The 25,460-nt window shown below is 47.4% G+C and overlaps 2 protein-coding genes across 16 annotated transcripts in view; one reads left to right on the top strand and one right to left on the bottom strand.

The window, feature by feature from the left end:
• ZNF232 (zinc finger protein 232) overlaps positions 1-18,906 on the top strand; it is a 28,362-nt gene extending 9,456 nt beyond the window's left edge. The window contains exons 1-4 of one of the 7 annotated variants that reach the window (XM_077969954.1): positions 12,491-12,590; positions 14,608-14,898; positions 15,326-15,452; positions 18,112-18,906. In XM_077969954.1, the coding sequence (XP_077826080.1) occupies positions 14,632-14,898; positions 15,326-15,452; positions 18,112-18,821 (1,104 nt within the window). In that variant the 5' untranslated portion in view covers positions 12,491-12,590; positions 14,608-14,631 and the 3' untranslated portion in view covers positions 18,822-18,906. Of the gene's footprint in view, positions 1-1,630; positions 3,632-9,874; positions 9,929-12,490; positions 12,591-14,507; positions 14,983-15,325; positions 15,453-18,111 lie in introns of those variants that run through there. The other 6 variants (XM_077969953.1, XM_077969952.1, XM_028835939.2 and 3 more) reach the window with 6 other exon arrangements.
• Positions 1-24,791, bottom strand: part of LOC144335255 (uncharacterized) — a 99,587-nt gene extending 74,796 nt beyond the window's left edge. For 5 of the 9 annotated variants that reach the window (XM_077970096.1, XM_077970098.1, XM_077970099.1 and 2 more), the window contains exons 1-3: positions 12,273-12,482; positions 10,807-10,873; positions 6,700-6,789 (exon numbers count right to left, since the gene is read on the bottom strand). In XM_077970096.1, coding sequence (XP_077826222.1) covers positions 6,700-6,789; positions 10,807-10,873; positions 12,273-12,327 — 212 coding nt within the window. In that variant the 5' untranslated portion in view covers positions 12,328-12,482. Of the gene's footprint in view, positions 1-6,699; positions 6,790-8,301; positions 10,095-10,806; positions 10,874-12,272; positions 13,057-24,540 lie in introns of those variants that run through there. The other 4 variants (XR_013405984.1, XR_013405985.1, XM_077970092.1 and 1 more) reach the window with 4 other exon arrangements.
• Between the last annotated feature and the right edge of the window lie 669 nt (positions 24,792-25,460).

The raw sequence follows: 25,460 nt of genomic DNA, 5'->3' as shown, positions 1-25,460 counted from the left end.
GAACCCACTTTTTGCATCAGCATGACCTGGATGTGAGACCTGGAGTCAAATGAGATCATTTTGGAGGTTTAAAATTTGACTGCCTTGCTGGATTTCAACTTGCATGGGCCCTGTAACCCCTTTGTTTTGGCCAATTTCTCCCATTTGGAACAGCTGTATTTACCCAACAATACCTGTACCGATTGTATCTAGGAAGTAACTAGCTTGCTTCTGACTTTACAGACTCATAGGCAGAAGGGATTTGCCTTGTTTCTGATGAGACTTTGAACTGTGGATTTTTGGGTTAATGCTGAAATGAGTTAAGACTTAGGGGGAGTGTTGGGAAGGCATGATTGATTTTGAAATGTGAGGACATAAGATTTGGAGGGGCCAGGGGCAGAATGATGTGGTTTGGCTCTGTGTCCCCACTCAAATCTCATCTTGAATTGTACTCCCATAAATCCCACATTTTGTGGGAGGGACATGGGGAGAGATAATTTGAATCATGGGGGCAGTTTCCCCCCTATTCTCATGGTAGTGAATAAGTCTCATGAGATCTGATGGTTTCATCGTGGGTTTCTGCTTTTGCATCTTCCTCATTTTCTCTTGCCACCGCCATGTAAGATGTGCCTTTCACCTCCCACCATGATCCTGAGGCCTCCCCAGCCATGTGGAACTATAAGTCCAATTAAACCTCTTTTTCTCTCCAGTCTCAGGTATGCCTTTATCAGCCACATGAAAATGAACTAATCCACTGGGGAAGGTCAGGGATTTGATAACATGGACACTCAAAAGCAATAAGCTCATCTATCTTGTAATTTCAGAAGAAATAAAATTGCCATACAAAAAGAGGCAATTTCATCAGAATATCAGAAAGAAAAATGTGAGGTCTGAGAAGAAGAGAATTGGTTTCTATTGAAATGACAGCCAATTATTTTTATTCTGAGGCATAGTACAGATTCGCATAACTATCATGGTATATTGGGAGGAACGAGCAGTATGCTAGTTATTAATTTATTGCCTCTCAACTCCAAATCCACCATCTTTGTTTGCTTGTGTTACAAAGCTGGATTCTGTAAACATTTTTCCTTTGCCAGTTGGTACAAGATTTAGACTTTGTCAACAGCGGATGCTGGAGGGACAATGCATGGCCATAGGAAGAGAAACTAACTTATTTTCCTGGTACCAGTGTGCTGTTCTATTTTTATTTGTTGATTTTAATTATTTACTGATGTGGCTGCTAGCAGATCAACTTGTGGAAGGCCTGGTGGCACTTACCCTAGTGGGCTGCTTCCTGTGAACCAGTTCAGGCCCAGCCACACCATGTAGCAAGTTCCTCCCCCATCCAACAGGCCACTTCCTGTGGACCAACTCCAGATTGCCCTCCTCCCCCAGTGAATTAATTCACCACCCTTTAGGCCACTCCCACAGCCCAGCTCCAGCCTGCACCCTGGCAGGTTTCTTTACCAACAGGGTATGTGGTAGCACAGGTTCTTGTGATAGCCACAGTGTCTCTAGTGAAGTCCACATCTCAGCTTTGGCAGGGAAAGGTCTTCTGAGTTCTTTGTTCCTCCCTCTTAGACTGCCCAGCATAGTGAAGAGGTGATATTTGTATTTTAGGAATCATAGAATGATCTACTTATCATTTCAGATTCTGAAAACAGGAATAAGATGAAGGAACGAAAATCAAAGATGGAAATTTCTGAAGAAAAGAAGTCAGCGAGGGCTGCATCCGAAAAACTCCAAAGACAGATCACCCAGGAATGTGAGTTAGTTGAAACCAGTAATTCTGAGGACAGATTATTGAAGCACTGGGTAAGCCCTTTAAAGGATGCAGTGAGACATCTCCCTTCCCAAGAGAGAGGTATCAGGGAAATGCGTATTATCCCCAAGAAAGCCATTGTGGGAGAGATTGGCCATGGATGTAATGAAGGAGAAAAAATACTTTCTGCAGGAGAAAGCTCCCATAGATATGAGGTTAGTGGCCAAAACTTCAAACATAAGTCAGGATTAACTGAACATCAGAAAATTCATAATATAAATAAGACCTATGAATGTAAGGAATGTGGAAAAACCTTCAACAGGTGTTCAAACCTGATAATACATCAGAGAATTCATCCTGGAAATAAACCATATGTGTGTAATGAATGTGGGAAAGACTCTAATCAAAGTTCAAATCTTATACATCAGAGAATTAATACAGGAAAGAAACCTTATATATGTCATGAATGTGGAAAAGACTTCAATCAGAGCTCTAATCTGGTGAGACATAAGCAAATTCACAGTGGCAGGAATCCCTATGAGTGCAAAGAGTGTGGGAAGGCTTTTAAGGGAAGCTCAAACCTTGTCCTACACCAGAGAATCCACAGTGTGGGGAAGCCATATTTATGCAATAAATGTGGGAAGGCCTTCAGTCAAAGTTCACACCTTGTCACACATCAGAGAATTCACACTGGAGAGAAACCCCTCAAGTGTAATGAATGTGAAAAAGCCTTCAGGCAGCATTCTCACCTTACTGAACACCCGAGACTCCACAGTGGAGAGAAACCCTATGAATGTCACAAACGTGGGAAGACCGTCAGTGGGCGCACAGCTTTCCTCAAACATCAGAGACTGCATGCTGGAGAGAAACTTGAAGAATGTGAGAAAACCTTCAGCAAGGATGAGGAGCTTACAGAAGAGCAGAGACTTCACCAGGAAGAAAAAGCTTATTGGTGCAAGCAGTGTGGTAGGAATTTCCAGGGCAGCTCAGACCTCATCACACATCAGGTAACTCATACAAGAGAGAAACCGTATGAATGTAAAGAATGTGGGAAAACTTTCAATCGGAGCTCACACCTTGTGAGACATCACAGAATTCACAGTGGAGAAAAACCTTATGTATGCACCAAATGTGGGAAATCTTTCAGGGGTAGCTCAGATCTTATTAAACACCATCGTGTTCATACTGGAGAGAAACCTCATGAATGTAGTGAATGTGGGAAATCCTTCAGCCAGAGATCACACCTTGTTACACACCAGAAAATCCATACTGGAGAGAAGCCCTATCAGTGCACTGAATGTAGGAAAGCTTTCAGGCGGCGTTCCCTCCTTATTCAACATCAGAGAATTCACAGTGCTGAGAAGCCCTATGAATGTAAGGAATGTGGGAAACTCTTCATGTGGCGCACGGCTTTCCTCAAACATCAGAGATTGCATACTGCAGAGAAACTTGAATGTGAGAAAACCTTTAGCAAGGATGAGGAGCTTAGGAGAGAGCAGAGAACTCACCAGGAAGAGAAAGCTTATTGGTGTAAGCAGTGTGGTAGGAATTTCCAGGGCAGCTCAGACCTCATCACACATCAGGTAACTCATACAGGAGAGAAACCCTACGAATGTAAAGAATGTGGGAAAACTTTCAATCAGAGCTCAGACCTTCTGAGACATCATAGAATTCACAGTGGAGAAAAACCTTACGTATGCATCAAATGTGGGAAATCTTTTAGGGGAAGCTCAGATCTTATTAGACACCATCGTATTCATACAGGAGAGAAACCCTATGAATGCCCTGAATGTGGGAAGGTCTTCAGTCGGAACGCACACCTTATCGGTCATCAAAGAATTCATACCAGAGAGAAACCCTTTGAATGTAGCAACTGTGGTAAGGCCTTCAGTGGGCGGACAGCTTTTCTTAAACACCAGAAACTTCACATTGGAAAGGAATTTGAGGACTGTAAGAGAGTCTACAAACAGGACCTATTCTAATAGATAGCAGAAACCTAATGAATATAGTAAAACTACAAAAAGCCTGATGGAGACCACATCTTATTGCACTACAGATGGGTTTTATTAGGAAAACCATGTAAAGGTAGGAAAGCATAGAAAATTCCTGCTGGAGTTTTCAAAGATGTAAGTATAATCAAGTGGAAAAGCTAAAAGCTCTTGAACGTAATCACCTTTTTTTTTCTGTCAATTTTTTTCTAGAATTGACACTAGAATATGGTCCCAATGATACAATTTTTAAAATTATTTATTTTTTTAAAATACAAAGAGACGAGGTCTCACTATGTTGCCCAGGCTGGTCTTGAACTCCTGGGCACAAGCAGTCCTCCCTCCTCAGCCTCTCAAAGGGTTGGGATTACAGGCATGAGCCACTGCACCAATGTGTCAGGGGATGTCTATCATTATTAAAATCATTATAAATCGCTTTGGCAACAACCCCAAAACTCAATTATTCATGGAAAGAGCCATTTCAATCTTGACTTCCTAGTCGAGTGACAAGTTTAAATGTGGGAAAAAACCCTGTGAAAGTAAGGAGTGTAGGCCAGGTGTGGTGGCTTGTACCTGTAATTCCAGCACTTTGGGAGGCCGAGGTGGGTGGATCACGAGGTCAGGAGTTGATCACGAGGAGTTACTATGCCTGGCCAACATAGTAAAACCCTGTCTCTACTAAAAACACAAAAATTAGCTGGGCATGGTGGGGCATGCCTGTAGTCCCAGCTACTTGGGAGACTAAGACAGGAGAATCACTTGAATCTGGGAGGCGGAGGTTGCAGTGAGCTAAGATCGCGCCACTGCACTCCAGCCTGGGCAACAAGAGTGAAACTCCATCTCAAAAAAAAAAAAAAAAAAAAGTCTAACTCTTTTACTTTTTATGATGCTGTACAGTGAGAGCTAATGTTTATAAGGATAAACAGGATACCTAAAGGGATTTGAAGGTAATTTAATGCAGTGGTTTCCAACTTTTTAATCACCAAGGCCTTCTTTTTACTCCCCTATGTCCTGTGTTTTAAAACAGTTTTATTATGTTTACCAAACTGCATTTATTAAATAATTATATTTTGCTACATAAAGGCATGTACAACACAAATCATGCTTCTGACTGGCACCATGTAGGCAGAGCTAGGTACTAAAATTCCAGTCCAAAGCAAATAATTAAACATTTTCATTAGCCTTTTTATCCCTTTTGTGGGCAAACCTATCACCTATGTTAGGCTTTTTGAAATATGAACTATTACTTGTAAACTGCAGATTAAAAACTAACCAATTCATCTTTGATGGAGCTTGAATCAAACTAAGGGTACTGGACTTTTGAAAGATTGAAATTTTTGTTACACTACGGAATGTTTTCAACTGTGAATGTGGAAATAAAAGTTATTTAAGAATTACTTAGTGACTGTTTAGTATGTGCCAGGGTCCATAATTAGATGGGGCCAAAGAAAGACAGTCATTGTTCAAAGAATTTACAGTCCAGTGGGGGCTGAAGGAGGACAAAGAGTTAACCTTCAGATAATCAGATAATCCATGAAATGAAAGCCCACCTATTCAAAGCTTTGATAGGTAGCAGAAGCTAATGTAGTAGTGTGCAGTTTGTAAACCTGAATTCTGTAAAATAAAACCTACCTGTTAAGGAGCCGTCTACTTTGGAACTTTGAGAAAAGAGCCTAAATGATCAAAGTTTGCCTTCATAAGATTTTAAACAGCTAAAGAACCAAACTCCAAGAGGACCAAAGCTGAGAAAGTCAGAGTCTGATAATCTCTAGGAGGAAGAGGGGTGATTGGAATGTGGCTTAGGAGAGGTTTCTTCATACAAATATTTGATAGTGATAGAGGCAGGACAGGAAGTTGAGACATTCTAAGCAGATGTGGCAGGCCCCCAGTGAAACCCCACCTTTGAGCCGAAAAGCCTGAAACCCACAGCCCAAAGTAAGAACTTCTATTCCTCTTTGCTTGCTCCCTCCTAGTTGGTTCTTTCTGAATAATGTCTTCTTACCAATTGAATGTTGCCCTTTCCAAAACTATCTATGGCCGCCCCACCCTCATTCTGTGCCTATAAAGACCCCATACTCAGTCAGTAGATGAGAGAGATGGCCAGACTTTTGGGAAGAGATAGCCAGACTTTGGGGAGAAGATGACCGGCCCTTTCTATCCCCTCTCTAGCTCCCCTCTCCACTGATAGCCATTGTGACCACTCTATAAAATTCTCCACCTTCATCATCCTTCAAGTGTTCCACACAACCTCATTCTTCTTGTATGCCAGACAAGAGCTCGGGACCCACCAAGTTTGGCTCCCCAAAAGGCTGTCACACCCGCTCTTTGCCCTCACTGGTGGTGGGTAGCCACCCCACACAATGAGGCTAGGGGCCAGCTGAGCTGTTAACACACAGCCGGCTGGGCGCGGTGGCTCAAGCCTGTAATCCCAGCACTTTGGGAGGCCGAGACGGGCGGATCACAAGGTCAGGAGATCGAGACCATCCTGGTAAATACGGTGAAACCCCGTCTCTACTAAAAAAAGTACAAAAAACTAGCCGGGCGAGGTGGTGGGCGCCTGTAGTCCCAGCTACTTGAGAGGCTGAGGCAGGAGAATGGCGTGAACCCGGGAGGCGGAGCTTGCAGTGAGCTGAGATCTGGCCACTGCACTCCAGCCTGGGTGACAGAGCGAGACTCCGTCTCAAAAAAAAAAAAAAACAAACACAAAACAAAAAAAAAACCACACAGCCATCCTCAAACAGTGGCACTAAGAGAGCACTGTAACACCCCCTCTGGGGCTTTGGGGTCACAGGCACCCCCACTTGGGCACCACCACAGACCCCAAATGGAGCTTGCTCCTGAAGCTGCCCAGAGCAGCCAGCTAGATCCTGCAGTCATTTGCTCATGCCTGCTCTGGTCACAGGCCCCGCATAGAGCTTGCTCGTGCTGGTGCCGGTAGTGGCCAGCCAGATCCTGCACTTGCTTGCTTACCTGCACACTCCTGCAAGAGGCTGAGCGCAGTGGGCTGAGTAAACAGGGTGCCCCGTCCTGAGTCCCACGAAGGAATCAAGGAAAAAAATCCTGCATCAATAGGAAATAAGACTGTCACTACCATCCCTGAGGGAGCGAGTGCATGACTGTGGTAGAATAAGTGAATGCTAGCCAATAATCTGCCAATATAGTCCACTTGTCTTTTTTTTTTTTTCCTGAGATGGAGTCCCACTCTGTTGCCTAGGCTAGAGTGCAGTGGCATGAACTTGGCCCACTGCAACCTCTGCCTCCCGGGTCAAGTGATTCTCCTGCCTCAGCCTCCTGAGGAGCTGGGATTACAGGTGCAAGCCGGTACACCCAGCTAATTTTTGTAGTTTTGGTAGAGACAGCGTTCCACCATGTTGGCCAGCCTGGTCTCAAATTCCTGGTTATCTGCCTGCCTTGGCCTCCCAAAGTCCTGGGATTACAGGTGTGAGCCACTGCACCCAGCCTCACCTGTCTTGATTTTTAATGCCCTTAGAGTGAGGCCACCATTATCTCTTGCTTGTACTATTACCACAGCCTCCTAACATGCCTCCCCGATTCCAACCCTTCTCTACAGGGCAGCTGGAATGATCTTCCTTTAGAACAAATCTGATAGTGCCACCCCCTCTCTGAATTTCCACAGTGATTTCCCACTACAGCCTGAAGTCCAAAGTCCTTAATGTGACATACATATTCTGATGCAACCCCATTTATCCACTTGTGCCATAAATATTTACTGAGCTTTTTTTTTTTTTTTTTTTTTTTTTTCTGAGACAGAGTCTCACTCTGTCACCCAGGCTGGAGTGCAGTGGTACAATCTTGGCTCACTGCAACCTCTGCCTCCCGGGTTCAAGTGATTCTTTTGCTTCAGCCTACTGAGTAGCTGGGATTACAGGCATGTGCCACCACACCCGGCTAATTTTTGTATTTTTAGTAGAGAGGGTGTTTCACCATGTTGGTCAGGCTGGTCTTGAACTCCTGACCTCGTGATCCACCCGCGTCAGCCTCCCAAAGTGCTGGGATTAGAGGCGTGAGCCACTTCGCCCAACATTATCGAGCATTTAATATGTGTTAAGCATTGGGTGCTGCAAAGCAGGGTGAGCATAAATGGACAAGTCTCTGGCCGGACGGAGGTTATAATTGCAGAAGAGAAACTAATGGAGGTTATAATTGTAGAAGAGAAACTAATTAGAATCATTAATAAAGTTGCAACCATAATAAATGCCTAAAAGGAGAGGCATATGATACTACAGTGGGGAGTCTGACCTAGTTGGGGAAGGGTTTCTGCAAAGTACTTACCTTTCCTTCCTATTATTTACCCATGAACTCTCTGCAGTTCCCCAAGAATGCAGGCACCGCCCTCCTGCCCTGTGACCATTCCACGAGATGTTCCCTCTGTCAAGATTGCTCCCTCCGTACCTAGCTCCATTATTTTCTAGTACTTGATATGTGTTGGGTACCGTGATAAGCACTTAACATCGATTTTCTCTTGTATTTACCTCAGTGAGTGCAACTGTTAACCCTGTTTTATAAATAAGAAACTACGCTTTAGAAAGGCAAATTTGCTCAAAGACTCACAACTAGTAAGTGAAGAAACGAATTCAAAATCCCGGTGAGCCCGACTCGAAAGCGGTCTCGGCGGCACAGTCTTGTATCTCCCAATTCCTTCCTGTCCAGGCCTCACGTATCCGCCCGTCTTTCCTGACCGACACCTGGTGACGGTCTACTGCCTCCACGGGCCACGGCCATGGCAAGGTAGCAAGTGTAACTTGTCGCCTGCCCCACTAGGCTGAGCTCTTCCCGGACAGGGACTGGCCTTTTCCCTTTGGTCGGCTCCGTGACTCCGGGTAGACGCCCCTCAGACGCCAAGCGCGACGGTGGCTCACGTGGGCCAGAAGTGTTCCCCTTCTCCCCCCCACGGCTTTTCTAGGAAAGCAGGAGGACTCGGTTCGACTCAATGGTGCGCGCCCCAGCCCCGTGAAGCCGGGAGTGGTGAGGCGGCCCGCCCGCAGCCGGGCAGTCAGTGACGGCGCGCAGAGAGCCCGCAGGCGGAAAGTCCTCGCAGTGAGCATCTCGAGCGAGGCCTGCGACCCCTCATCATGACTACTAGTTGGGGCGGGGACGGCATGGGCGCGGCCGCCAAGGTAGCGCCGAGTCGGGGGAAGACTGATGGGCGCCTGGAGACAAGCTCCCACAGAGGCCGCGTATTTGGAGCTGGGAGCCGGGGCCCGCCCATCCCGGTGAGTCGCTAGCTGTCCCCTCCGCCTGGTCTCCGTGCCTTGCGCCCCCAGCGCCGTCCAGCCCTGCAGCTTTGAGGCCCTTCCGGCGCACGCACCCCGCCCGGATCCCCTGGCGCTGCCCCGGGAGGCTCTGCCTAGCCCGGCGCCTCGAGGACCCGGGCCTCAGTGGCCAAAGGCGGCGTGGGGTGCGCCCAGGCCCTGCCCCTGGGAGGCTGGACCGCCAGTCCGCGCATGAGGCCATCTGCGAGGCACGAGTGCAGGAGAGTGAAGGAGACCGGGGCTTGCTGGGTAAGGACCTCCTTCAGTGAATGGAAGGTTATTCATGAGGCCTTCTGACACTCCAGAAACGGAATTTCTCCAGGGTTTGATGAGTATCAGGGTGGTGGTTTCTTGAGTTTTGAACAGGCATCACAAATAAATCCCTCTGGAATTTTTTCTGCATCTGTTCCGTTTTGAGTTTTGTGTGTGTGTTTTTGGAGACGGAATCTTGCTCTGTTGCCCAGGCTGGAGTGCAGTGGCGCGATCTCAGCTCACTGTAACTTCCACCTCCCGGGTTAAAGCTATTCTCCTGCCTCAGCCTCCCAAGTAGCTGGGATTACAGGTGCCCACCACCACGCCAGGCTAATTTTGTATTTTTAGTAGAGATAAGGTGTCACCATGTTGGCCAGGCTGGTCTTGAACTCTTGACCTCAGGTGATCCACTGGCCTCGGCTTCTCAAAGTGCTTGGATTACAGGCGTGAGCCACTGCACATGGCCAGAACTCAGTCCTTATAGAACATCAGAGAATCCATACAGGTGAGAGGTCTTATAAATGCAGTGGGTGTGGGAAAGATTTGAGGGGTAATTCACAACTTATTCAGCATCAAAGAATTCACAGTGGAAACTTTACGAATGCAACGAATGTTCAAAGACTTGTCATCAGACCTTATTCAACATCATAGAATTCATACTGGAGGAAAGCCCTGTGAACGTGACAAGCATGGGAAAGCCTTCAGATGGAGCTCAGATCTTGTGAGGCATCTGGAAATTCATATTGGAGATAAAGTTTTGGAATGTAGTGAGCATGGAAGAATTTTCAATCAGAGCTCAGGTCTAATACAGCATCAAAGAAACCAAACAGAATCATAACCCTAGGAAGACAATAATGATAAAGATGTCAGTATGTACATATAGGAAGAGAGAAGGAGAATTTGTTTTTTGTCATAACTGCTTGGAAAATTCTAAGCTTCCTAAGAGCTAATTTTCATCTGATTCAGTGTATACTACTTAGTCTCAGGTCATGTGCAGATATGTCCTCCCCAAATGCTTACCACAAGATAAATCAGAAATCTTGACTGGAATAAGCTTCTAGTTCCATTTCACCCCTTTATCGTCAGAGGTTCCACACCACAGGAAAATCTTGTAAATGGTGGAAGCTGCATAAAGCACCATCATCATCACAAAACGGTGTCCTTGTGTCTCCTGTTTAGCAGCACTGGGAATCTAATAGCTTTCCCCTTGTCTTTTTTTCCTTATTATGAATTGTGCCAGGGGAACAGTAAAATGGCTATGATATCCTGAACTCTAGGGTGGATGTCTTTCTGGGACAGAATCTAATCCAAAAGTCTGCAAATGGACTTGAGATTTTCACATTAGTATACATGTCAATATGTAGTTTAGGGAGTTTGCGTTATTCCTCCATTCCTAGCAAAATTAGACACAGAAGCAGCTAATTAAATCAGGAAAGGGAAATTGATGGTAAGTCCTAAGACCCATTGTCTTCTTTCACATAAAAGTGGAAGTTGTGATTCAATCTATTCTGTAGGATTTGAAAGTATAATGGCACATTGAAGTCTGACATACCGAAATCCAGGCTCTGTCAATTTCATCTCTGTGACTTTTATTGTTTCTGAGTCTTGATTTTTCTCATCTGTAAAATCAAGATAATGACATTAATACAGTCCCTTGTGGGGCAACTGTGAAGACTAAATGAGACAATTTCATTAAGTTCCTAGCATAGTTCTAGACACACAGTAGACATTCAACAAATGATAACTAATTTTATCCATAGCTCCTACGTGCAGTAATTATCAATGGCACTTTGAAGGAAAAAAGATAATATATCCCCCAACCATGACCTTGAGGATTACAAGATTCTGCACTTCTTGATCCTACTTGATGTCAGAAGGGGCTTGGCCCAGTATAAGTAAATTGCAAGGATTTGGAGCGGGGGTGTTATGCACATTTTCAAGGATACTATATCTTGGAGAAACAAATTTAATAATCTGAGAACTACACAGTTGAATAACAATTTTTCCTGGAGAGACTAGGATTAAGCTATTTTATAAAAGTATTGAGAGAAAAACTATTTTATAAAAGGATTGAGAGACTGGATCAATCAATATCCTGCAAATCTGATAGTGAGATAAATTTATTTTTAATTAGTTTTTTTTTTTTTTTTTTTTTTTTTGAGACGGAGTCTCGCTCTGTAGCCCAGGCTGGAGTGCAGTGGCACGATCTCAGCTCATTGCAACCTCTGCTTCCCGGGTTCAAACGATTCTCCTGTCTCCTGAGTAGTGGGGACTACAGTCGCCTGCCACCACGCCGGGCTAACCTTTTTGTGTTTTTTTTTGTTGTTTTTTTGTTTTTTTTTTTTTTTGAGACGGAGTCTGGCTCTGTCGCCCAGACTGGAGTGCAGTGGCGCGATCTCGGCTCACTGCAAGCTCCGCCTCCCGGGTTCACGCCATTCTCCTGCCTCAGCCTCCCGAGTAGCTGGGACTACAGGCCCACAACCGCGCCCGGCTAATTTTTTTTTTGTATTTTTAGTAGAGACGGGGTTTCACCGTGGTCTCGATCTCCTGACCTTGTGATCCGCCCGCCTTGGCCTCCCAAAGTGCTGGGATTACAGGCGTGAGCCACCGCGCCCGGCCTTTTTGTATTTTTAATAGAGACAGGGTTTCACCATGTTGGCCACCGCGTCTCAAAAAAAAAAAATTTTTTTTTTTTAATTAAAAATAAACAAAAAAACACCAACTCCTATTTCCCCCATCGCAATAAAATCAACCTTAGAATTTTTTTTTCTCCTCCCCTCCCCGTACCCGGCCAGTGGTTGGTTGGGGAATATTTTTTTCGTGGAGGGGACCGTCTTCCTCAGCTGTGACCCTCTCATCAGGTCTGGGAAGTGGTAACTGGAAAATAGAACTCCTGGAGAAGTGTTACCACAGACCATGCACAAGGCCAGAATTTCCCTGACATCTGTCCGCCAGCACCGCCCTTTCAGGTACAACTCCACAAGAGACCCGCCAAACTTGGTGAAGTCACCCGCTTACAGGGCTCGCTCTCCACCTGAGCAAGGACTGCAATTCCCAGGGTCCTCCAGGGCATCTGGCCGCGCCATTCCAGTCGTGCAGGCGGCGCGCTCTTTCCCGCTCCGCTCAAGTACCGGAACCGGTTCCCCGGCTCCCAGCCTCTCGGCAGCGCCCACGCGCCTGGGCCGAAGTGCGCGAGCGGAAGCGGTCGGCGCGGAGGCTTCTGGGAGATGGAGGCCGAGGCTGCGACCTGCGCAGGCGCAAACCTGCAGCTGGGGTGAGGGCTGGAAGTGGCGCGGTTCGCGGCAGCGCCCCGATGGAACCTCCTGGTCCTGTGAGGTGAGTGTTGGCGGCGGCTTCCCCGAGGTCCACCTCGCGGCTTGGCTTTTGCCCGTCCCGCAGGCAGCGGCGGCTGTGCATTGAGCGGGCCTGGCAGGCAGCTCCGCGGGCGTGTGTGGAGAGGGGTTTGGGTTGCCCACGGTGCCCGCGCTGCGCTGCCCTCGCGTTGCGTCACGTGCCGTGGAGGGGGGTCTTGATGTCCTTCTAATCTTTTCTCGAGACCCCTGGGTAGGGAGTGAAGGGTGGGAGGGGGAGTTGTACCTGGCCTGGACGACGGCCTCCTTCCCGCGCTCCCGGGCGGGCACCTGCCCCAGGCCGGGGTAGAGAAGTTTTGCTGGGGCCAGCGCCGCCGGGCATCACCGTGGGAGACACGAGCTCCGCGTTTTTCTTCGCGCCTCCTTTGTCTTCGGCCAGCGGTCCCTCTTTGTGCTCCTTTCGTGGCCTCTGATGCGTCCCACCTCCTTCCCTGTGTGAAAGGAAAATAAAATCTCAGGACCCCAAACTTACTATGCCAAAGGGAAAAGTTAAGCTTGGAAACTGAGTCACGAAAAAAAAACTGCTTTTCCTTTTGTTCCTAAACCGATAGCTGCAAGATAGAAAGCAACATATGCCCCCAGGTGGCCTCCCTCACCCTGGCAATGTAAATGAACAGCCCAGCTTCACCGGACAAGACTAGAAATGCTTCCTCCACCCACCCGGAGACGAAGCTATTTGACTTCTTCCTCTACTCTAGATCTACTTTATCTTGTGGAAAATGCAGATGTACTGAGCACCAGACAAATTCATAATTGACTTCCTCTTTTCACGTGCAACAGGTGAACTCAGCTCTAATCAAATCCTCACAAGAATGTGGCCACTTACCTCACTACATATCCCCCTCTTCTTTACTCCTTCCCCTCCTTTGCCAGCTTTCTCCCCATTAAATTGAAGCCCTCAAAACCCTCGGTGGTAAAAGTGCGGGCCACGGATCTTACTGTGGCTTGTGTGTCTTTTTCCTGGGTGCATCCTCAACCTTAGCAAAGTAACCCCTAAATTGGTTGAGACCTATCTCAGATGCTTTTGTGGTTTACACCTGTTAGATTCCTTGACGCAGGTCACTACCCGAGTTTTGTTCATAGCTGCCCCTTAATAGGGCTTCTGCGTTTGAATGAGATCCGACTCCGTAGAGGGGACTTAACGTTTTTCTTTTGCTGAAACTGCTACTTCAGAAAGTTTTTAAAGCAGGGAGCAGCCTCCCCAGCAAACCCCACCTTGCAGTGAAAGCTGCTGGGCTCTGGGCTCTGCATCTGGAAACTTGGGTTTTGCTTCAAACTTGTTTCTTCCCAATAATCATTTCTTCCCATAGGCCCCCACAACTTTTTTTTCCTTGATATTTTTTCCTGTTAATGGCATTTATTTAGTTGTATTGTAGAAAACCACTTTACATTCCCGTCTCTACAACAAGGCAAGTTTCTCAAAAGCATTGACTTAGTACATCAGAATTCTCTGGAGGGGTGGAAGAAAAAGCCGGACTAAGGGGTATATATAGTACAGAGTTTGGCTCTTTGTAGTGCTGAGTATATGTTTAATGAATCAAAAAAAGAAGAGGCCAGGCATGGTGACTCATGCCTGTAATCCTACCACTTTGGGAGGCCGAGGCGGGTGGATCACCTGAGGTCAGGAGTTCAAGACCAGCCTGGCCAATATGGCAAAACCCTGTCCCTACTAAAAATACAAAAAAATTAGCTGGGCGTGGTGGTGGGCGCCTGTAATCCCAGCTACTCGGGAGGCTGAGGTAGGAGAATCTCTAGAACCCTGGGGGTGGAGGTTGCAGTGAGCTGAGATCGTACCACTGCACTCCAGCCTGGGTAACAGAGTGAGACTCTATCTCAAAAAAAAAAAAAAGAAGAGGAGGAATGATTTCTTCTTATGTTACAGGGGGCCCTTGCAATATTCCAGCTGGTATGAGCCTTCTGCAGAGCTAGTCCAGACTAGAACGGCTGTATCACTAACAGCAGCTGAAACTCTGGCCCTTCAGGGTACACGGGGACAAGAGAAGATTATGATGATGGAACCAAAGGAAGAGGAAGAGTCTTGTGAGTATGAGACCAGGCTACCTGGGAACCACTCTACCAGTCAAGAGATCTTCCGCCAACGCTTCAGGCATCTCCGCTACCAGGAGACTCCTGGTCCCCGGGAGGCCTTGAGCCAGCTACGGGTACTCTGCTGTGAGTGGCTAAGGCCAGAGAAACACACGAAGGAGCAGATCCTGGAGTTCCTGGTGCTGGAACAATTCTTGACCATCCTGCCTGAGGAGCTCCAGTCGTGGGTGCGGGGACATCACCCTAAGAGTGGAGAGGAGGCTGTGACTGTGCTGGAGGATTTAGAGAAAGGACTTGAACCAGAGCCGCAGGTGGGAAGGGGGATTTGGTCTGTTATGGGAGCCAGATCAATGACCTTCAGGCTGGACAGAGGGGCAGCAGTAGGGGGAGTTGCCAAGGTCAAACCTCTCTTGGGCCAGGTAGAGCAGTTAATGTGTGTTTCTGTGTCTGTCTTTTCCGCCCTTGAGCCCTGAATGAGAAAGAGACTCTAGCTCCTTTTCCTTCCCTTGTGCTGACTCCGAGGAGGCTCCCTAAAGTCTTCTTGGAAGCTTTGGTACAAGGAGAGTCACATCTGCAAGTGTCCAGGCAGGGGACAGAAACCACACTAGTAATTTGAAGAAAATTTAAAACTGAGTGGTGCCTGATCACCTCCAGGTCCCAGGCCCTGCACATGGACCTGCACAGGAAGAGCCATGGGAGAAGAAGGAATCTCTGGGAGCAGCCCAGGAAGCACTGAGCATCCGGCTCCAGACTAAGGAGACCCAGCCTTTCCCAAAGAGTGGTGAGGAGCAGGATTCTGTGGGGAGGGAGAGGAGAAAGAGGGACGATAAAGGGCACAGTACCTAGTACCTGTAAAGGGTAAATAGTAGTAGGCACTTAAATGTTTGGTATCATCACAGCCTTACAATTTTTATCTCTTAGGTGAGAGACTTTGCCTGTTTCATCACTCGTAAAATTAGGAGTAAGAATAACCTGCCTCATAAGATAGCTCTGAGGATGAAGCTGAACTTGGGTCATATCTGGATATAAAGCCTGGCCAGTGTCTCTTAACTTTAGAGAGCCCTAAATCAGGACCAGGAAATAGTTCATTCACTTATGCCTTATCATCTTCACTGCACTTAACTCCTAGTCTATAATAACTCTGCCCTGAGCTAGAGGCCAGCCTTGAGATCCTTTTTTTTTTTTTTTTTTTAAACTCCTAAGGCCTCGCAAAACACACTTTTTAAGCCATAGAGCACTCCTATGTGAGATACAGCCTGTCATCACCTTTACCACCTCTTCCTCATGTAAACAGCCCTATTTGAGGCCGAGACGGGCAGATCACAAGGTCAGGAGATCGAGACCATCCTGGCTAACACGGTGAAACCCCGTCTCTACTAAAAAACATAAAAAAAACTAGCCGGGCGAGGTGGCGGGCGCCTGTAGTCCCAGCTCCTCGGGAGGCTGAGGCAGGAGAATGGCGTAAACCCAGGAGGCGGAGCTTGCAGTGAGCTGAGATCCGGCCACTGCACTCCAGCCTGGGCGACAGAGCGAGACTCCGTCTCAAAAAAAAAAACAAAACAGCCCTATTTGAAACTCTCTTATGTGTGCCCTCACCTTCTACCCTTCAGATTCACTACAGAAACTTCCTTCTTGGCCTGCATACATACCCGCAAACAACCTCTCCTCTCTGCCAGTGGCAAACACTAGACTTAGAGCCTCAGGAGTGTGAACTCTCCTTGTTGACCTCTGTAGCATCGTGACCGTATTGTGAATATGCTGCTAACCAAAAAGAGTCTACTTGATATTTGCTTTTACACCATAACTCCTCCCCGACACCACTATCACCAAACCAAGGCATTTGAAAAAATCAAATTCTTGTTAGTTACAAAATGGGAAAAAATAGAAATGGAGATTAATTAGATTCTGTCCCAAAAGTATGTTTCTACTTCTTAGCTCTTCTTTCTTCTTTGCCTTTTTTTCAGACTTTTTCTTGTCTCCTTTACTTCTGTTTAGTAAGCCTGTATTCATTTATCACTTTTATTACTTTACTTTCAAAAAGAAGCTAGCTATTGTGTGATTTTTTTTTTTCTCTATAGCAAGCATATTTCAGATTTTTTTAACCACAACATTTAACCTGAAAAAATGAATTTTTAAAAATCAAATGATCTTGGCTGGGCACAGTGGCTCACACCTAGAATCCCAGCACTTTGGGAGGCTGAGGCAGGCAGATCACTTGGGGTCAGGGGTTCAAGACCAGCCTGGCTAACATGGTGAAACCCCGTCTCTACTAAAAATACAAAAATTAGACGGGTGTGGTGGTACGTGCCTGTAATCCCAGCTACTGGGGAGGCTGAGGCATGAGAATCACTTTAACCAGGGAAACGGAAGTTGCAGTGAGCCAAGATTATGCCACTACACTCCAGCCTGGGTGACAGAAAAAAAAAAAAAAGTCAAATGACATTGAGTTATCTTAAAGCAATTGGTTTCTGTTCTCCTTAGGCTATAGGGAGTGTTACAACAGATAAAACATAAAATGTGCTATGGACATTTAAAAACAAAAAGGCAACGCACTCTTTTTCCCTTTTTAAGGAAGAGAAAGGCAGAAAGCACCAAGCAGATAGGAGGCAGGGAGCTGGAAGTCCTTTTGGTAAAGGAAGCAGTTAGTTGAGGATCCTGTAAAGAGACTATAGATTTATGCAGCTGGGAAATGGATGGGCAGAGGTGAAGGTTGCAGAGCCAGGAAGGGCACGGTTTTTTTGCCTTTAGAAACCTCCCTTTTCCTTAACCCTAATGATTCTTGTTTTTCCCTTTATTCACACCATCACTCCCTGATTCCTTGAAAATATGAAAAATCCTAAAAAAAGACCATGCATTTGTAATTGCCTTCATTTTTTCTTTTTTTTTTTTTTTTTTTTTTTTTGAGACGGAGTCTTGCTCTGTCGCCCAGGCTGGAGTGCAGCGGCGCGATCTTGGCTCACTGCAAGCTCCGCTTCCCGGGTTCATGCAATTCTCCTGCCTCAGCCTCCCAAGGAGCTGGGACTACAGGCGCCCGCCACCACGCCTGGCTAACTTTTTGTATTTTTAGTAGAGACGGGGTTTCACTGTGTTAGCCAGGATGGTCTCGATCTCCTGACCTCGTGATCCACCTGCCTCAGCCTCCCAGAGTGCTGGAATTACAGGCGTGAGCCACCGTGTCCGGCTTGCCTTCATTTTTTCAATAAAACTTCTTTAGTGCTTCATTATGGAGAAATTAGGGGGAAAAAAGCAGATAAATGGGAGAAATTAAAAAGCAGAAACCCTCTAATCTGTAACATAGTCCCATCACCAAGAGTTAACCGTTGGTAATATCCAAGTAAATATTCTTCCAGTCTTTGTCATATATATAGTAGTTTTTAAGTATTTTTTTTCATTCCAGAAATGTAAATTTTAATCTAAGTGTCATTTCTTCATACATCCAGAACAGGTGTATTTACATTTTCTGTCAGTTGTTACAGAAGATGGCCCAGAGCCCAAGGACAAAGGATCATTGCCACCACCACCCATTACTGAAGCGGAATCACAGGTGTTCTCAGAAAATCTTGCTACTGACACCTCTACATTTGAAGCTACCTCTGAGGGTGCCTTACAACTGCAGCAGAGAAATCCCAAAGCGGAGACACTGAGGTGGTCCCCTGCCCAGGGGAAAAGTTTCAGGCAGATGGTTGTCACCCATAAGGAAATTCCCACAGGGAAGAAAGACCATGAATGTAGTGAATGTGGTAAAACCTTCATTTATAACTCACATCTTGTTGTCCACCAGAGAGTTCATTCTGGAGAGAAACCCTATAAGTGTAGTGACTGTGGGAAAACTTTCAAACAGAGCTCAAACCTCGGTCAGCATCAGAGAATTCATACAGGAGAGAAACCCTTCGAATGTAACGAATGTGGGAAGGCCTTCAGGTGGGGTGCTCATCTGGTTCAGCATCAGAGGATTCACTCAGGAGAGAAGCCCTATGAGTGTAATGAGTGTGGGAAGGCCTTTAGTCAAAGCTCGTATCTCAGTCAGCATCGGAGAGTTCACAGTGGAGAGAGACCTTTTATATGTAAAGAATGTGGGAAAGCTTATGGATGGTGCTCAGAACTCATTAGACATCGGAGAGTTCATGCCAGAAAAGAGCCTTCCCATTGAATTGAAGGGGAGAACGTCTCCAGACAGGATTCTACATCGGTCTAATCTACTTTAGGACTGGATCCCATAAAAGTTATAAGCTCCTTAAGATTTTTCCTGTGTCTTTCTTGATTTAGGAAAAACTGTTTACTTAGTTCTGCCTGTAGATCATCCCTTCATGTCCTTTGATTAAGATACTGATATTCATTAGGACGCCTTTGGCTGCAAGTAGTAGCCAAGTTGGTTTACTTCTCCTTTCTAGCATGATCTGCCTAGTTTGCCTACCAATAATGTCTACTTAATTATAATATTTTTTTTTTTGAGATGGAGTCTTGCTCTCTCTCCAGGCTGGAGTGCAGTGGCATGATCTCAGCTCACTGCAATCTCCACCTCCTGGGTTCAAGCGATCCTCCTGCCTCAGCCTCCCAAGTAGGTGGGACTACAGGCGTGTGCCACCACGCCCAGCTAATTTTTTGTATTTTTAGTAGAGATGGGGTTTCACCATATTGGTCAGGCTGGTCTCAATCTCTTGACCTCATGATCTGCCCACCTCTGCCTCCCAAAGTGCTGGGATTACAGGCCTAAGCCACGATGCCTGGCTACTTCATTAGAGTTTTTTTTTTTTTTTTTTTTGAGATGGAGTCTCGCTCTGTAGCCCAGGCTGGAGTGCAGTGGTGCAGTCTCGGCTCACTGCAAGCTCCGCCCCCCCGGGTTCACGCCATTCTCCTGCCTCAGCCTCCTGAGTAGCTGGGACTACAGGTGCGTGCCACCACGCCCGGCTAATTTTTTTGTATTTTTAGTAGAGACAGGGTTTCACCGTGTTAGTCAGAATGGTCTTGAACTCCTGACTTCATGATCCACCCACCTCGGCCTCCCAAAGTGCTGGGATTACAAGCGTGAGCCACCGTGCCTGTCCTTCATTAGAATTTTTAACCTGGCACTGAGCAGCTGCTCGAGAAGTGTTATATTTGTATTTATTGTGAATGGGGCTTTGGTCTGGCTCTCCCGCTTTTTTTTTTGTTGGTAGAGATGGAGTCTCACTGTGTTGCCCAAGCTGGTGCCAAACTCCTGGTCTCAAGCAATCCTCCTGCCTTGGCCTTCCAAAGTATGGGGATTACAGGCATGAGCTGCACTGCCTGATCAGTTCTGGCCTTTTCTTAGACCTGCTCAGACGGGGTCACATCTGCAAGTGTCCAGGCAGGGAACAAAAACCACACTAGTAATTTGAAGAAAATTTAAAGAAGTAACTAGTAAAAGGATTATCTGCTAAAGGGAATAAAGAGATCTCTAAAGAGGCCGGGCACGGTGGCTCACGCCTGTAATCCCAGCACTTTGGGAGGCCGAGATGGGCAGATCACGAGGTCAGGAGATTGAGACCATCCTGGCTAACATGGTGAAACCCCATCTCTACTAAAAATACAAAAATTAGCCAGGCGCAGTGGCAGGCACCTGTAGTCCCAGCTACACGGGAGGCTGAGGCAGGAGAATGGCGTGAACCCGGGAGGCGGAGCTTGCAGTGAGTGGAGATCGCACAACTGCACTCCAGCCTGGGCAACAGAGCGAGACTCCCTCTCAAAAAGAAAAAAAAAAAAAGATCTCTAAAGAATATAGGGGCTGGGCGCGGTGGCTCATGCCTGTAATCCCAACACATTGAGAGGCTGAGGCAGGTGAACCACTTGAGGTCAGGAGTTTGAGACTAACCTGGCCAACATGGTGAAACCCCATCTCTACTAAAAATACAAAAAAAATCCGGGCATGGTGGTGGCGGGCGCCTATAATTCAGGTGGCTGAGGTAGGAGAATTGCCTAAACCTGGGAGGCAGAGGTTGCTGTGAGCCGAGATCGTGCCACTGCACTCCAGCCTGGGTGACAGAGTGAGACTCCATCTCAAACAAACCAAAAGAATATAGGAATAGGCCAGGCATGATGGCTCACTCCTGTAATCCCAGCACATTGGGAGGCTGAGGTGGGCAGATGGCTTGAACCCCGGAGTTTAAGACCAGCCTGAGCAACATGGTGAAACCCCATCTCTACAAAAAGATACAAAAAATTAGCCAGGTATGGTGGTGCGTGCCTAGAGTCCCAGCTACTTGGGAGGCTGAGGAGGGAGAATCACCTGAGCCCGGGAGGTTGAGGCTACAGTAAAGTCATGATCACACCACTGCACACCAGCCTATGTGACGGAGTGAGACCCTGTGTCAAAAAATACAGGAATAGCAGAAAAGGGAACAGCTAATTCTCAAGAAGCAAACTTAGAAGAGCCCACACCCCCCTGACCAGGGTTGAAATTGACACTTTATTGTGTAGGGTGTGGCTTTTCCCGTGTTGTGCTAGAGCCAGTCTGTACAGGCTGGCCAGAGCCAGTTTCGCACATCGCTTCCCAAGTCTGCATTGAAATCAGCCATGGTGGGAGTATTCACACCATAGAAATCAGCAAACAGCAAAACCAAAAAGGTTTTGAACTACTTGTTAGCTATTTGTTAAATGTCTGCCAACACAAGTCAGGCCCAGTAGCAGGTACCTATGGTCCCAGCTACTTGGGAGGCTGAGGTGGTCCAGCCTGGGCAACATAGCAAAATCCTACCTAAAAATTAAAAAAAACCTTTTTTAGTGTGCCTATCGTATAGAGTGCAAGGGACAAATGCATTCGATGCGGCTGGAGAGAGGATGTTTATCAGAGATCAAGGCCTTTTAAGCCAGGTAAGGGATTTTGGATTTAAGAGCAGTGGGGAGCTATTACTAGGGAGTGACACCGTCAGTTACTCAGTTGTGTACTTCAGAAAGATCACTTCATCTACAGTGTGGAAAACTGCAAACAGACTCCTATTAGGAGACTTGTGGTAACCTCCAAGTAATATGGCTACCTAAACTGAGGGAGTGACCACGGGGATGTGGAAGAGGAGACAGATTTGAAAAGTATGAAGGGGGCAAGATCAGTAGGACTTTTGGGGGTAGATCTGACTGCCAGGCAGAAACCAGCTCACCCTCCCTCAGTTTATGCTTCAAGCCAAACAGTGCAAATGGCTCCAAGTTTTCCTCCCAAGAGCCTTAGGCTCTGTCCAGCAGCCCCATTCTACAGGCCTTTCTCAGGCACCTGCCTCTGCACACACCCAAGAGGACCCTGAGGCCAGAGGTGGCAGAGTGGCTGCCCTACAGACAGTGTGGCCGTAAGCCCTGGAGGGAGGGAGGAGAGCTGCAAACCAGGGAGCACATGGAAACGGGGAAGCTTTGGGCTTAGTGTTAAGGGAGTCAGTCTCCTCTTCTTCCAGCCACCCGAAAATTACTGAAGCAGTGTTGTAACTGTACTGCTAACTTTCAGAAGGAGGCTTTATATTGCAGTGTTACGGATGAAGAAACAGACTAAAATAGATGAAATAATTTGTCCAAGGCCACATAATTGATAAGTGACAGAGCCAAGATCTGAACCTAAATATGATTTCAAAGCCTGTGCACATGGTACTCTTTACTCAGAGCTGCAGGGAAGAGAAGGGGGGCTTTTGCATTTCTAACTTGAACTGTGGAGCAGAGAAAGCCAAACTCACTGTCCCAGTCAGCACTGCTTCCCAGACAGATGAGTGCTTGGTCCCACCGATGAGACTATCTCTGCTGCCCAGGAACCAATGCAAAGTTTAACTAAATTGAAAATTAAATGTAACTGGATGGGCAGAGTGGCTCATGCCTGTAATCCCAGCACTTTGGGAGGCCGAGGCGGGTGGATCACCTGAGCTCAGGAGTTTGAGACCAGCCTGGCCAACATGGTGAAAACCCATCTCTAGTAAAATTACAAAAAATTAGCTGGGTATGATGGCGGGCGCCTGTAATTCCAGCTACTCGGGAGGCTGAGGCAGGAGGATCCCTTGAACCCGGGAGGCGGAGGTTGCAGTGAGCCGAGCTCACAGCACTGCACTCCAGCCTGGACAACGAGCAAAACTCCGTCTCAAAATAATAGATTAAATGTAATTAATTCTTGTTAATTAATTCTGCAAATTAATGCTGTCACCTTAATTGCTTAATGGAACAATGAGAAATGAAGGTCTTTATTTAAAAAACGAAAGCCTTGAAAGAGTTCCATCAGCCACAAAATTGGCATACCCATAAACCTTATATCAAATGAGCAAATTTGGCTGGGCACGGTTGCTCACGCCTGTAATCCTAGCATTTTGGGGGGCTGGGGCACGCGGATTATTTGAACTCAGGAGTTCCAGACCAGCCTGGGAAACATGGCAAAACCTTGTCTCTACAAAAAAAAAAAAAAAAAAATAGCCAGGCATGGTGGCACACACCTGTAATCCCAGCTACTTGGGGGGCTGACACAGAAGGATTGCTTGAACCTGGGAGGTTGAGGCTGCAGTGAGCCGAGATTGTGCCACTGCACTCTAGCCTGGGTGACAAAGTGAGACCCTGTTAAAAAAAAAAAAAAAAAAAAATTGAAGCAAATTTCTTTTTTCTGCTTCCAAGTATGAAACCATAATGGAGTAACGGACTGAATTTACCATCCCACATTTAAAAAGCCAGATAAAATATATGAAACAATAATTTTCAGAACTCGGCAACAGGCAATGTGAAAGAGCCCTGAGAGAAGGGATACAAATGGGAGGAGTCCTAGCATTGGCCCAGCTTTTTTTTTTTTTGAGACAGGGTCTCATGATGATAGTTCACTGCGAACTCGACCTCCTAGACTCCCAAGTAGCTGGGACCACAGGTGCACAGCACCACACCCGGCTGATATTTGTATTTTTCTGTAGGGACAGGGTTTTGCCATGTTGGCCAGGCTGGTCTGGAACTCCTGGGCTCAAGTGACCCTCCTGCCTTGGCCTGTTAAAGTGCTGGGATTACAGGCGTGAGCCACCGCGCCTGGCCCTTTTTTTTTCTTTTGAGACGGAGTCTCGCTCTGTTGCCCAGGCTGGAGTGCAATGGTGCGATCTTGGCTCACTGCGACATCTGCCTCCCGGGTTCAAGTGATTCTCCTGCCTCAGCCTCCCGAGTAGCTGGGATTACAGGTATACGCCACCACGCCCAGCTAATTTTTGTATTTTTAGTAGAGACGGGGTTTCACCATGTTGGCCAGGATGGTCTTGAACTCCCGACCTCAGGTGATCCGCCCACCTCGGCCTCCCAAAGTGCTAGGATTACAGGTGTGAGCCACCGCGCCCGGCTCTCCATACCTATCTTCTTGGTCCCTCTGGCACTCTTAGACAACAGTGACTTCTTTCTAAAGCCAACCCTGCCTTTCGTGTTTTGAGTCTATGCTTCCCGACTGCAAATAAGTTTAACTGTAATAATTATATATTAAATAGTTATAATAGGCCTGGCTTGGTGTCCAGAAAAGCCTGGACCGCGAAAGGGATTCCGTAAATATCCGTGGGATGTGAAACGTCCTCACAAACTGCAAATCCCAGCAGGCGGAGAGACAGAAGTACAGGCCCATTCATTTGCCTCCAACTGCCACCCCGACCCCACCCCGCACACGCACGTAGGGGTCTCCGCGGACGCCCCAGAGCCCACGCACGCGGCCGTGAGCCCGCCCGGAGCGGGGGGATCCCTCGGCCCTCAGCGGCCACCCCACTGCTCCCCGACAGAAAGGCCCGCCGGATGGCAGCTAATCCGCGCGCGGCGAGCCGCCCTCACCCCTCGAGCCCCGCCCCTGGCCGCCGAGGTCCCGCGCTAACGAGGGGTCCTCCCGGCGTCCTAGAGAGGCCCCGCGACAGACGCACTTCCGCTCGCGCCGCAGGGGCTCTTACCTCTCGGATGCCGGGCTGGCAGGCCTGCTAGCGCATTTGGGGACTTTTTGGAGGAGACGAGTACCAACAGAGTTGGGTCCATCAGAAGACACCTGCCTGTGAAGCGTATTATAAACAAGTAAAAACAATGGGTGTTCTTGTCCGCGGTACTGCAGGAGAGTGGAGTGGCCGTCGATTCCCAGGATTAGGAGACAAGGACGTGGGAAAGACGCCTGGGGGATTGGAAAGGGGTCCGAGCTCGGGTCCCGGGGCTCCTGAAATGGACTTCCACTGTCCGGTCGGTTACTGCCCTCAAGCCACCTTCCTCCTTCCCTTCTGTGCATCGTGCTGGCTCAGCGCTTCGGGGAGAGGGACAGGTGGGCGCGACGCTGCGTGGCCGCCCTGCGTTTGGGACCCTTTCCTGCTCCGCAGCGCTGACGCCGCTGGGCTGTTGAGGCGCCCAGCGCAGGTGTTGAGCGCTTGCCCGCCGCGCCCAGCGCAGGTGCTTCACGTCGCAGGCGGCCAGCGAGTGGATGACGACTGTGTCCACCTGCCCCGCTGAGGCTGCTCCCTTTCTCATGTGATCGCCAGAATCGTCCCCGCCCCTTCCCACTGGGCTTTTACTGAGGTCCAGCTGACTTCCATTTGCAGGGGTTCACCCAGACAAGTCTTTTTGACATAGCTTTATTCCCAAAGCTGAGAGGTGCGGTGAAGAGGAAATTATTGCGGAAGTGACTCGGTCTTTTTTTTTTTTTTTTTTAAGGTAAAATGTTTGATTTGGGGAACAGTGGTTAGAGGATGAATTTCAGGAAGTCCATGAATTCTCTGAAACTGCATGTACATTTTTCCGGGCAGAGCTTTCTTGGTTCTCAAAGAAGATTCATGACTTAACAGCATTAAAAACCTGGCATCCGCCAGGAGTCACAACACTTGTAAAAATT

Source organism: Macaca mulatta, chromosome 16 (genome assembly GCF_049350105.2).
Source record: "Macaca mulatta isolate MMU2019108-1 chromosome 16, T2T-MMU8v2.0, whole genome shotgun sequence".
Classification (NCBI taxonomy): domain Eukaryota; kingdom Metazoa; phylum Chordata; class Mammalia; order Primates; family Cercopithecidae; genus Macaca; species Macaca mulatta.
The sequence above is the reverse complement of the archived record's forward strand: the minus strand, read 5'-3'. Positions and strand labels throughout refer to the sequence as shown.